Source organism: Lynx canadensis, chromosome C2 (genome assembly GCF_007474595.2).
Source record: "Lynx canadensis isolate LIC74 chromosome C2, mLynCan4.pri.v2, whole genome shotgun sequence".
NCBI classification, from domain to species: Eukaryota; Metazoa; Chordata; class Mammalia; order Carnivora; family Felidae; genus Lynx; species Lynx canadensis.
In genome coordinates this window covers 26795248-26809302 of record NC_044311.2, presented here as the reverse complement: position 1 = coordinate 26809302, position 14055 = coordinate 26795248, and the positions used below count along the sequence as shown (strand labels likewise).

The 14055-nt window shown below is 36.4% G+C and overlaps 1 protein-coding gene across 1 annotated transcript in view; it reads left to right on the top strand.

Annotated features, from left to right (window-relative positions):
• Positions 1-14055, top strand: part of PIK3R4 (phosphoinositide-3-kinase regulatory subunit 4) — a 79342-nt gene that overhangs the window by 53957 nt on the left and 11330 nt on the right. Inside the window, exon 15 of the mRNA XM_030329617.2 lies at positions 13552-13716. Within this exon, the coding sequence (XP_030185477.1) occupies positions 13552-13716 (165 nt within the window). The remainder of the gene's footprint in view (positions 1-13551; positions 13717-14055) is intronic.

Below are 14055 nucleotides of genomic sequence, written 5' to 3'. Positions count from 1 at the left end.
AGAACATTCATATTCTTGCCTCACAGATTCTGTAATTTTACTATATTTGTTGTCATGTAATTATCCATCCTCCTCTCAATTCATCTTTTTAAAATGTGTTTCAAAATAATTTGCAGATATTGGTACACTTCCTCTAAACACTTCAATTTATATATCGTTAGCTAGAGTTCAGTCTGTGTTTATAGTTCTTTTTTTTGTTTGCCATAAATTCATATGCTATGAAATACACAGATCTCAAGTGAACCATTTCATGAGTTCCAATAAAAACATACACTCTGCAACTTAAACCAGTCTCATGGCATGTAGCCATCATACCAGAATGTCCTTTGTGGAAAACCCCTGCCTTCCCCCTGCCTACAATCATTTTAAAAAAATTTTTTCCACCATTATTAGCATTTTTGTTAGTATGTTAAATATCTCTTCTGATAATTATTTTTCAAATGATCTTTGTTATATCATCATCAGTTGAATTCATTGCCCCCCTTTAAAAAATATTTTTTTTTAATGTTTATTTATTTTTGAGAGAGACAGAGCATGAGCCGGGGAGGGGCAGAGAAAGAGAGGGAGACACAGAATCTGAAACAGGCTCCAGGTTCTGAGCTGTCAGCACAAAGCCTGATGCGGGACTCAAACTCACGGACCATGAGGTCATGACCTGAGCTGAAGTCGGACGCCCAACCAACTGAGCCATCCAGGTGTCCCTCATTGCCCATTTTATGAGGAGGGGAAGTTCATTTGACATGTGTAAACCTCTCAAGTAAGAAATTGGAATCATTGGTTAACTTTGCAAAAGTCTCATTTGTTAATTCCCAAATGATTTTTATTACTGAGCCATGCCTTCTGTATTCCAGTGTCATATTTTAGGGAGTAGTATCCAAGTGTCACATTTCAGAAAGTGGTACCCCCGAAAATGTGGCAGTTTTAGCTGACTGTATAGTCTTTGGGAAGTATGATAATTAGAGATTGGATTTCCTCTGAATGCAGCTGCTCTCTTGCTTTGCTGTAACACCTGCTGTCTTATTTGTGGAGTGTAGTAGGCCTTGGCTTGGGGGTGCTTCATTCCAGGGTGGGGAGGAAAGGAAGGGAACAGAATGTGTTGCCCTCATCACATGCCTTCATGAACTGGATTAGGGAAGAGGCAGGCCATTATTATTGTCAGATCCAAGTGGGGAACAGCTGGTGGCTGGGAAAGAGAAACAAACCTCTTTTTTCTTAGGAAAATTTTTTTTTTTTTTTTTTTTTTTTTTTTTTTTTTAGGAAATGTTACTAGTACATTCTGAGGTTTTTCCCCTATGCATTATGTTGGCTGACCACCCACTTCCCAGTCCTGACTTTCTCACTGAATTATGAATGGTGATTTAGGTCACCTGGATCTAGGCTCTTTTGGTGTGTCCCTTGGGGACTAGTTTGTGAAATTTGTTGTTTTTAACCTTTCACATAGATTTTTAAAAAACTTAATTCTTTATAGTATTCGAAATTATTTTCCATATCCTTCTTGTACTACCCTATTTTTGGCTCATTTAACTTCTCAATTTTGGGGGAGGTTGAAGAATTTGGTACTTGTTGAATGTGATGATAAAACATCTCAGTGGAGTTCTGTCTTAATGAAAAGTTGATACAATATGAGAGGTGTGCAAGGAAGTTATCAGTGTTAGGGTAACATATAGAGTCACTGATAGTGTTCGGAGGTTGAAGTGTTTGAGTGGTATGGCTACTCTGAAGAAAAGGGAGCATAAAGGCCTATAAAAGCCCTGAGGATGCCAGAGGCCTTAATCTTTGCCAGTCGAATTTCAGAGACAGGAAGAGAATGGTCAGAAAAGGAGAGAGAAGAAGCCAATCAAGTTACATCAAACTGCAATAGAAGAAAGTTTTTTTTTTTTTTAATGTTTATTTCTGAGAGAGAGAGAGAGAGAGAGAGAGAGAGAGAGAGAGAGAGAGAGAGAGAGAATGAGTGGGGGAGGGGCAGAGAGAGAGGGAGACACAGAATCCGAAGCAGGCTCCAGGCTCTGAGCTGTCAGCACAGAGCCCGACAACAGGGCTTGAGCTCACAGACCTTGAGATCATGACCTGAGCCAAAGTTGAACGCTCAACTGACTGAGCCACCCAGGCACCCCTAGAAGAAAGTTTTAAGAAAGGAACTTAGAGGCGACTCTGAAATGTAATAAAACCAACTGGCACGATTGGGCATTCTCATATAGTGAGTGCCCTTTGGTGGAATGCAGTTGATATATCCATCATCCATGGAGGGCTTTTGACAATATATATATGTCAAGGCTTTATGATGTCCATATCCTAAGAAAATAACTAAGAATGAATTCAGAGATTTAGTTTTAAGGCTGTTCAGAGTGGCTTTCTTTATAACAGTAAAAAAAGAAAAATTAGAAACAAACTAGAGGTTCAGCAGTAGGGGTTAAATTGGATAAATAAGTGATGGTGCAAAAACAAAACTGATGTGGAAATGAATTTTTTGATGAAATATATTGATATGTGAGAAAATATGTTTAAGAAGTAGGTTTAAGAACCCATGTAGGGTTTCTGTTTTTGGAATGACAAAGTAAGGATTTCTAAAAATCTGTTCCTTCATAAAAATAGAACACTGGTAGATACTGTCAAAATCAACATTTCCAGAGCTCTAGAAATTAAAGGTCCTGCAATAGTCTGAAGAGTGTTATTCACGAAAATCAGCTGATTCTCAGAACACTGAGCCATGTGTTCCCTATTTTATCCCCTTTTACCAAGCAGTGCAGTAGCTTTGAAAACTAATAGCCGCCCAACCCTTTATCAAGCTTTGCAGTAATTTTGAAATTCACAGTTCAACAACTATGGTAGCCATGAAAACCAGAAGCTTCGTTGTGCTTGGAGGGGTCATAATGGCTAAAAGCCCCCTCTCTAGGGAATTGTCACTCTTTGACCTTTCTGCCAGCTTGTTGGAAGCTCCATTCTTTAGGGTCTGTCTTTATTTCACTGGGCTCATCTTGTTCTTTGAGAAAAACTATGCCCACAGCACATTTGTTGAAATTATCAATGCAATTTGTTTAACACTGCAGTGGCCCGAGGTGGCATTACCAGTTGTAAGGGGCCAACAAAAAACTTAAAAGGAAGAATTAGGGAATGAGATGTCTGTAGGGGCCTTTGAAAAGTTCATACCCACATGCATGTGTAGGGTTGTTCACATGCCCAAGAAAGAACTGAGAAGCCCCTGAGTTCTCGCCTCTAGCTGACCTTGAGACTCCGTACAAGCAGGAAACGAAGGATAAGGCAGAGTTGTAACCCTCTTTGTGGAAGGTGTGCACAAACACAGAGAGCCTCAGCAAAGGCTAGAACACTTACTGTTTTAAGGCATGAAGGGAAATGTCTGTCCAGTCATTAGCTGACCACTAAGTTAACCCAACAAAGACTTTAGTGGCTACACTTGAAAAAGATACAGACTTTATAGAATTAGTCCAGGAAAGTCACTAAATAAATAACTTTGGAATATTATTTCCAAAGTTTACATGTCAATTAGATTATCTAGTTTTTTTTTTAATGTTTATTTATTTTGAGAGAGAGAGAGTGCACACCTTCGCAAGCAGGGGAAAGGCAGAGAGAGAAGGAGAGAGAGAATCCAAGCAGGCTCTGCACTGTCAGCCCAGAACCCAGTGTGGGGCTCAAACCCAGGAACCGTGAGATCATGACCTGAGCAGAAATCATGAGTCTGACTTCACCGACTGAGCCACCTAGGCACCCCAAATATCTAGTTTTGAACAAAAAATTGCAAGTCAGGAAAAGAAACAGGAAAGTATGGTCTATACACAGGAAAACACAGTCAGTGGAAACTATTTCTCAGTAATCTTAGATATCAGACTTGTTAGACAAAGATTTTAAATTAGCTATTAAAAATATGTTCAAAGAATTAAACTGTGTCTAAAGAATTCAGAGTAAGAGAAATATCTCACCAAATATACATATCAATGAGAAGATAGAAGTGATCAATAGAAATTCTGGAGTTGAAAAGTATAACTAAAATAAGGAAATAAATGAAGTTCAAGTCACATGAGAGGATGAACAGATTTCAACTGGCAAGAAAAAAAATCAGGGACTAGCGGATAGATCAGTTGACATGATCCAATCAGAGGATCTAAAAAAGAATAAGGAAAAATGAACAGAGCCCCAGAGGCCTGCAGAATGCCAACATAGACATACGAGGGGTCCTAGAAGGCAAGGAGAGAGAAAAAGGAGCAGAAAGAATATTTGAAGACACATGGCTAAGCATTCCCCAGATTTGGTGGAAAACATTAATCTACACAGTTAAGAAGGTCAGTGAACTCCAAGTGTGATGAAAATGAAAGAGAGCCATATTAGACACATGATAAGTATACTATTGAAAGACAGCATCTTGAAAGCAGTGAGAGAAAACTGACTTATCACATATGAGGGACCCTCAATAAGATTAACAGCTGACATTTCATCAGAAATGATGGAGACTGGAAGTCAGTGGGATGACATATTGAAAGTGTTGAAAGAAGAAGACTGTCAGCTGATAATTCTATATCCAGCAAAATTGCACTTCAAAAACAAAGGACAAATTAAGACATTCCAAGGTAAATAAAAATAGGGAACTTACTTCTAGGAGCTATTCCCTAAATGAAATACTAAAAGGTGTTTTTTGTGCTGAAAGAAAAGGGCATAAGACAGTAATTTGAATCCACATGAAGAAATAAAGAACATTGATAACGGTAAATACTATTTATAAATAAATATACAAGTACAAATTATTTTTATAACTCTTTTTTAACCTGCTGTCTCATTTGAAAGATGACCACATAAATAATAATAAAACTGTGTTTATGGGCTTGTGGTATGTACAGAGTTTGTGTGACAATAATAGTACAGAAGAGGGAGGGGGGAACAGAGAGATATTAGAGCAAAGTTATTATATATTAATGAAATTAGTATTAATCTGATCATCTTTAGATGTCACATGTATTTCCCAGGGAAACCACTGGGAAAAAAACTTGTCAAAAACATGTTATATAAGAAACAAGGGAATTAAAACGGTATACTAGAAAATATATTTTTAACACACAAGATAGCAGTAATGGAGGAATACAACAAGAATAACAGCAAAACCTGTAAGACAGAAAACAAATAGCAAAATGTCAGACATAAATCCTGCCTTATTCACAATCATATAAATGTAATCAAAAGGCACATTTGGCAGAAAGTATGAAAAAAACCTGAAATGACTATGTGCTGTCTACAAGAGACACACTTTATTTTTATTTATTTTTTCATTTTAAAGCATTTTAATTCCAGTATGGTTAACATACAGTGTTATATCAGTTTTAGGTGTACACTACAGTGATTCAACAGTTTTATACATTATTTTAGTGCTCATTCTACGTGTACTTTAATCCCCTTCAGCATATTTCACCCATCTCTCTACCCACCTCCCCTCTTGTAACCATCAGTTCTCTATAGTTAAGAATCTGTTTTTGGTTTGTCTCCTTTTTTTATTTTGTTTCTTAAGTTGCAGATATGAATGAAATCGTACGGTAATTGTCTTTCTCTGGAAGAGTTTATTCTTTGAATTGAGTAGTATTTCCATTGTGTATATTTGCCACATCTTTATCCATTCATCTATCAATGGACACTAGGGCTGCTTCTATATTTTGGCTATTATAAATAATGCTACAGTAAAAATGGGGCTGCATATATCTTTTTGTATTAGTATTTTCATATTCTTTGGATAAATACCCAGTAGCGCAATTCCTGGACCATAGGCGTAGTTCTATTTTTAATTTTTTGAGGGACCTCCATACTGTTTTTCACAGTGGCTGCACCAGTTTGTATTCTCACCAACTGTGTATGTGGGTTCCTTTTTTTCCACATCTTCACCAACACTTGATGTTTCTTTTGTTTTTGATTTTAGGCATTCTGACTGGTGTGAGGTGGTATCTCCTAGTGGTTTTGATTTGTATTTCCCTGGTGATGAGTGATGTTGAGCATCTTTTCATGTGTCTGTTGGCCATCTGTATATCTTCTTTGGTAAAATGTCTATTCATGTCTTCTGCCCATTATTTGTTTTTTTTGTATGTTGAGTTGTGTAAGTTCTTTATATATTTTGGATACTAACCCTTTATTGGATATGTCATTTTAAAATATCTTTTCCCATTCCTGAGGTTGCCTTTTAGTTTTGTTGATTGTTTCCTTTGCTGTGCAGGTGCTTTTTTTTTTTTCTTTTTTTTCTTTTTAATGTAGTCCCCATAATTTATTTTTGCTTTTGTTTCCCTTGCTTCAGGAGACATATCTAGAAAAATGTTGCTATGACCCATGTACAAGAGCTATACTTTAGATCCAAACACACGAATTAGTTGAAATTAAAAGGACTAAAGAGGGTGTACCATACAAACAGTACCTAAAAGAGGGCTGGAACAGCAATATTAATATTGGAAAAAATAAACCTTAGACAAAAATTGCTACTATAGATAAACAAGGACATTTTATTATGGTAAAAGGGTTAGTGCATCAGGAAAACAAAACAATTGCAAACACATGCACCTGATAATGGATCCCCCAAATGAAGCAAAAGCTGACAGAATTGAAGGGAAAAGTAAGATAATTCCACAATAGTTGAGACTTTAGTACTCTGCTTTCAATATAGGTAGATATAGACAGATAGAACAAGTAGGTATAAGATCAGCAAAGAAAATAGAAGACTTGATCAACAACATAAACTAATCAGATCTAACAGATTTTAATAGAATACTCTACCCAGCAGTAGCAGAATACAAATTCTTTTCAAGTCCATGTGGAACACTTTCCAGATCAAGACATATATGAGGCCGTAAAACAAGTCTCAGTGATTTAAAAGGATAGAAACATACCAACATATATGTTCTTTAACCACAGAGGGATGAAACTAGATACGAGTAACAGAAAGGAATTTGAGAAATTGACAAATATGTGGAGATTAAACACCATATGACTAAATAAACAGTGATTCAAAAGGAAGTTAGAGAATACTTTGAATGAAGATGAAAATACAACATTCAAAACTTATGGAATGCAGCTAAAGGAGTGTTCAGAGAGAAATTTATAGCTGTAAAATCTATATGTAAAAAGAAAGATTTTTTTTTAATAGTTTATTTTGAGAGAGTGCAAGAGTGCACAAGCTTTGGGGAGAAGCAGAGAGAGAGAGAGAGAGAGAGAGGGAGAGGGAGAGAGAGAGAATCCCAATCAGTATCCATGCCATCAGTGTGGAGCACCGTACGGGGCTTGATCCCATGAACCATGAGATCATGACATGAGCCAAAATCAAGAGTTGGATGCTTAACTGACTGAGCCACCCAGGAACCCACAAAAGAAGAAAGATCTCAAATCAATAAGTTAGCCTTAACCTTAGGAAACCAGTTAAAAGAGCAAAGGAAACCCAAAACAAGTAGAAGGAAGGAAATACTAAAGAGGAAATAAATAGAAAATAGAAGAATGAAGGAGAAAAATCAACAAAAGCAAAGGTTCTTTGGAAAGATGAAAACTAACTTCTTCTACAGTAACTAATATAAAAAAGAGAGAGGACTCAAATTACTAAAATTAGGAATGAAAGAGGAGACATTACTACTGATGTGACAATAAAAGGAATTATGAATGGAATACTGTGAACAATTGTATGTCAACAAATTCGATAACCTAGATGAAATGGATAAATTCCTAGAGAGACACAAGCTGCCAAAAATGACTTAAGAAATAAGAAATAGAAAATCTGTGGGAATGCAAGCTGGTGCAGCCACTCTGGAAAACAGTATGGAAGTTCCTCAAAAAACTAAAATAGAACTACCCTACGACCCAGCAATTGCACTACTAGGCATTTATCCAAGGGATACAGGTGTGCTGTTTCACAGGGACATATGCACCCCCACGTTTATAGCAGCACTATCAACAATAGCCAAAGTATGGAAAGAGCCCAAGTGTCCATCAACGATGAATGGATAAAGATGTGGTGTGTGTGTGTATACACACACACACGCATATATATATATTTATATATATATTTATATATATATATTTATATATATATTTATATATATATTTATATATATATATTTATATATATATATTTATATATATATAAAATGAAGTATTAGTAATCAAAAATAATGAAATCTTGCCATCTGCAATCTGCAACAACATGGGTGGAACTGGAGGGTATTACGCTAAGTGAAATGAGTCAGTCAGAGAAAGACAAAAATCATATGACTTCACTCATATGAGGACTTTAAGAGACAAAACAGATGAACATAAGGGAAGGGAAACACAAATAATATAAAACAGGGAGGGAGACAAAACAGAAGAGACTCATAAATATGGAGAACAAACTGAGGGTTACTGGAGGGGCTGTGGGAGGGGAGATGGACTAAATGGGTAAGGGGCACTAAGGAATCTACTCCTGAAATCATTGTTGCACTATATGCTAACTAATTTGGATGTAAATTTAAAAAAATAAATAAATAAAACAAGTTAAAAAAAAATAGAAAATCTGAATAGACCTATAATAAAATATTTAGTTATTTAAAAAAAAAAATTCCCACAAAGAAAAGCCCAGGAGGATACAGTTTCATAGTGAATTCTACCAAACACTTAATGAAATAACACCCATCTTTCAAAAACTCTTCCAAAAAACAGATGAGGGAACATTTGCTAACTCATTCGATAAGGCCAGTACTATCCTCATGCCATAACCAGACAATTACGTCACAAGAAAACAACAGACCAAGACCCATAGTTAATAGAAGCATAAAAATGCTAAACTAAATACTAGTAAACTGAATCCAGCATATTAAAATGATTATATAACATGACTAAGTTCAGTGTATCCCAAGACTGCAAGCCTTGTGCAGCCTACAAAAATCAATTTAGGAATATATCCTATTAATAGAACAAAGGATGCAGATGTCGATCATCTTAACAGAAAGCATTTGACAAAATCTAACCCCCTTTTATGATTAAAAACAATTCAACAAACTAGTTATAGATGACCACAGCTGACATCACACTTAATGGTGAAAGACTGAAAGCTTTCTCCTTAAGATGAGGAACCAAATAAGGATGTCTGTTCTTGCCACTTCCATCCAGCACCATACTGGAGCTTTTAGAGCAATTAGATAAGGAAAAGAAATGAAAGGCATACAGATTGGAAAGGAAAAAGTAAAACTATCTGGATTTGCGGACAGCATAATCTTGTTTATAGATCATCTTAAGCAATAAAAAGAAAAACTTAATAGAACAAATGAGTTCAGCAAAGTTGCAAAATACAAGATGATGCTGTATTTGTATATACAAAAACCAACTGCATTTCTTTGTGCTAACAATGATTGATCCAAAGGTGAAATTAAGAAAAGAATTCCATTTACAATAGCATCAAAAAGAATGGGAATAAATTTATCAAAAAGGTACTGAAAACTATAGTATACTGAAGACCATAAAACATCACTGAAAGAAATTATAGAAGATCTAAATAAATGGAAAGACAGCCTATGTTCATTTAATGGAATAATGGGATACTTAACATTAAGATAGCAATCCTCCCCAAATTGATCTACAGATTCAATGCAATCCCTGTGAAATTTTCAGTTGTCTTTTTTTTTTTTTACTTTTTGCAGAAATTGACACCCTGATTCTAAAATTCATAAAGTGATGCAGATGATTTAAATAGCCAAAATACTCTTGAAAGAACCAAGTTGGAAAACTCAGACTTGGAGATTTGCTACAAAGCTACATTAGTCAGGATAGTATTACATAAAGGTAAATATAAAAATCAGTGGAACAGAACTGACCTGCAAAAATACATTTATGATCATTGTTTTTTGTCAAGGATGCCAGGACAGTTCTATGGAGGAAAGAATAGCATGAACAAATGGTTCTGGTTATCCATATGCAAAAGGATGAATTTCCGTGAATTTTTCAAAAGGGATCATAGACCTAAATATAAGAGCTAACCTGTAAAATATATGCATGTAACTATTCATGACCTTCGATTAGGCAGGAGTTTCTAAAAAATGACTTCAAAAGCACAAGTGACCAAAATAAAAAAAAAAGAGACTTCATCAAAATTACAAACATTTGTGCTTCAAAGGACACTGTCAAGAAAGTAAAAGACAAACCACAGAATGAGAGAAATACTTGTAAATATAAATACAGAGAATATACAAAGAACTCTTTTAACTCAACAATAAAAGGACAATTAAAAAATAAAGGATTCAAATAGATGTTTCTCCAAATAGGACCCATATGTATACAGAAAGCTGCTCCACATGATTAGTCACTAGGGAAATGCAAAGCAGAACCACAGTGAGATGCCACTTCACACCCTCTAGAAGGGCTATAATCAAAGACAATAACAAGTGCTAGAGAGGATGTGGAGAAATTGGTACCTTCATACATTTTGGTAGGAATGTAAAATGGTGAGGTAACTGTGGAAATCAGTTTGACAGTTCCTCAAATGTTAAACATAGAGTTACCTAATGACCCCTCAATTCCACTCGTAGGCATAAACCCAAGACAGTTGAAAACACTTGTTAACATGAAAATTTGAACATACATGTTTGCAGCAGCATTATACATAATGGCCAAAAATTGCAAGCCACAATGTCTATAAGCTGTTGAATAGATAAACAAATGTGGCGTATCCATACAATGGAGTAGTATTTAGCCATAAAGAGGAATGAAATGCTGGCACATGCCACAACATGGATAACCTTGCAAAAACATTATGCTAAGGGAAAGAAGCCTGATCCACAGGTCAGCGAGCGTATTGTATGATTCGACTTAAATGAAATTTTGGCAAATTTAGGCAAATCCACAGAGACAGAAAGATTACAGACCTTCCTCAGTTTATGATGGGGTCATGTTCTGATAAAGCCATCATAACTTGAAAATATCATAAGTCAAAAATGCATTCAATATACCTAACCTGCCAAACATCATAGCCTCGCATACCTTAAATGTGCTTAGAATTAGAACACTTACATTAGCCTGCAGTTAGGCAAAATCATTTTAACATAAAGCCTATTTGATAATACTGTGTTGAATAATCTCATGTAATTTATTGAATACTGAAAGACCAACAGAACGGTTGTAGGGGTTCATAATGGTTGTAAGTGTATCAGGTCTTTTTTAATGTTTGTTTATTTTGAGGTGGAGAGGGGCAGAGAGAGAGGAGAGAGAGAATTCCAAGCAGGATTAGTGTCATCATCGCAGAGCCCAATGCAGGGCTCGATCCCATGAACCATGAGACCATGAGCTGAGCTGAAATCAAGAGTCAGATGCTCAACTGACTGAGCCACCCAGGTGCCCGAGTATATTGGTTTTTTTATCCTCATGGTCACCTGGCAGCCTGGGAGTTGTGGCTTTCCTGCCACTGGTCAGCATCATGAGAAAATCGTACTGCATGTCACTAGCAAGAAAAAGATCAAATTCAAAGTTTGAAGTATGGTTTCAACTGAATGCCTGTTGCTTTCACACCATCACACAAGTAAAAAAATTGTAAGTCACGGATGGTTTACAGTTGCCAGGAGCTGGGGTATAGAGGATGGGGAATGACTGCTGATACGTATGGGGTTTTTGGGGGATTAGATAATGGTAACAGTTATAAAACTTAGTGACTATACTGTCAGTCTTAAAAGAGTGAATTTTATGATAGGTAAATTATATCTCAGTATCAAAAAAGAGGGAGAGAGAGCAAGCAAGCAAGCAAATGCAAGAGACTGAGTAATGCTGGAATTTTTTTCTCTCCCAGCTAGTCCTTGGCTCTCTTTACTCATCTACCATACCGGTTGGGGTCCTGTAGGTATGTCCAGACATTTATGTCGAAATGTTTATAGCAGCATTATTCATAGTAGGTAAAAGGCACAAACAACACAAATGTTCATCAGCAGATAATGGATACACAAAATGTGGTATTCCATACAACGGAATAATAGTTGGCTGTAAAAAGGAATGGGTGAACCTTGAAAACACTATGTTAAGTGAAAGAAGTCAGATACGAAAGGCCATGTAATATAGGACTACATTCATATGGAATCTCCAGAATAGGCAAACCCATAGCAAATTTAAGCAAATTTGTTTCCAGGGGCTGGTGGGAGAGGAAAATGAGGAGTGAATGCTGATGGGTGTGACGTGGATTTGGAATGATGAAAATGTTGCAGAATTAGATACTGATCATCTGCAGAATTCTGTTAATATATTGAAAATCACTGAATTATTTCCTTTTGAATACTATACTTTATGGTATTTTCTCACAACAAAGCTGTGAATAAGAAAAAGTGAACTAGAGATTAATTAATAAAAAAATACAACATATTCCATATTTATTTAAGCAAATATGAATATATTGTAGTATGCATAGAAAAAAAACCCTTTAAAAGGATATATAACAAAAGGTTAGTAGTGCCTCTCTCTGAGTGGTAGAATTATAAATGTTTTTACTTTTCTGTATTCTTTTTTGTATTTAAAAAAAAATTTATTTTGAGAGAGAGAGAGAAAAGTGTGGGGAAGGGGCAGAGAAATGGAGAAAGAATCCTAAGCAGGCTCCGCAATGTCAGCGCAGAGCCTGATGTGGGGCTCGATCTCATGAATCGTGAGATCATGACCTGCACCGAAACCAAGAGTTGGACACTTTACTGACGGAGCCACCCAGGTGCCTCTTTTCTGTATTTTAATAATTTTTTTGTAATATGTATTAGCTTGTATTATAAAATGAAATAAACAGAAAAGACAGAGATGAATACATTTGATGAATTAGGGGCTTGTGATCTTTTAGGAGTATGGCCCCTTAGAGGTAGGTATATGCGCCTTATGAAGCGGGTACTGAGGTACTGAAGGAAGGAATTGGTGATAGTGGGAAACACCCTGTGTAAATGATGTATTCAAGAAGTTTGGCAGTGAATTTGAGAAAGGAGAGTAGACAGCTTGAGAGGTCAGCACGTGTGTGGGAGAAACTGAATATTACAGTATTTTACATTTATGAGTGTTTTATGATTTATATATTATTTGAGCTTCACTGTGTTCCAAGTAGAAAAGATAGGGCAGTCCTGTTTTGTGGATGAGTAAACTGAGACACAGAGCAGGGAAGTGGCTTGACCAAGTCATATGGGTAGTAAGTAGAGGAATTCAGGTCTTTGATCCCAAAGCCATTTCCTGCTGTGTCAGGCTGCATCCTAGGAATTACAGAATTACTGAAGGGTGCAAGAACAGGGTTTAAGGTATTGCAAGAGTGGCAGGAGAACTAGATGAGGACAGTCAAGTATGGGAGCTCCAGAGTGAGAGGAGGATGGGCGGGCCTTATGTGATAGGAGGGAAATGTGTGGGGATGGCCATTTAAAAATATGAGAAGAAAAGATGATTTTGTGCCAGTGTTTTTGAGAGGGATTCTTCAGTTATGAGAGCAAGGAGGTGAAACAGACCTCAAAGTAGTACTTTCGTTGGCTGATAGCCATGTGGATATTTATTTAATATCAGCATTAATAAATGCTCTTGTGGCCCTTGCAGAAATGTAATCTGTTTTCTTTTGTGCAGATCTATTCTTACATATAGCCGAATTGGAGGACGTGTCAAGACACTTACATTCTGCCAGGGGTCCCACTACTTAGCCATTGCGTCTGACAATGGTGCCGTCCAGCTTCTTGCAATTGAGGCTTCTAAGCTGCCAAAGTCTCCTAAGATTCAACCTCTGCAAAGCAGGTATCGATCTTTTGTGTTTTTTTAAACTGCATTTAGTGCACTAGGGTAATTTAACCCTACCTTGCCAGTGTAGTTTGGATCAACTGAGGACCTATTAGATAGTACTACCTTTTTTTTTTAAGCACATGAAATAAATAAAACTGTGTTTCCAGCCCAAATCTGTCACATGTAGTTAATTTCAGAAAACGGTGTCTGCATATCTTACTTTCTGTCAAAAGGTCAGAAGGCAACTTTGAACTTGCGGCTCATCCCAGGCTGGAATCTGTTTGAATAACCTAATTATTGGCTACATCTTCTGTTTCAACTATGAAAAGCACAAGTCTGGCTGGCTGATTTTTA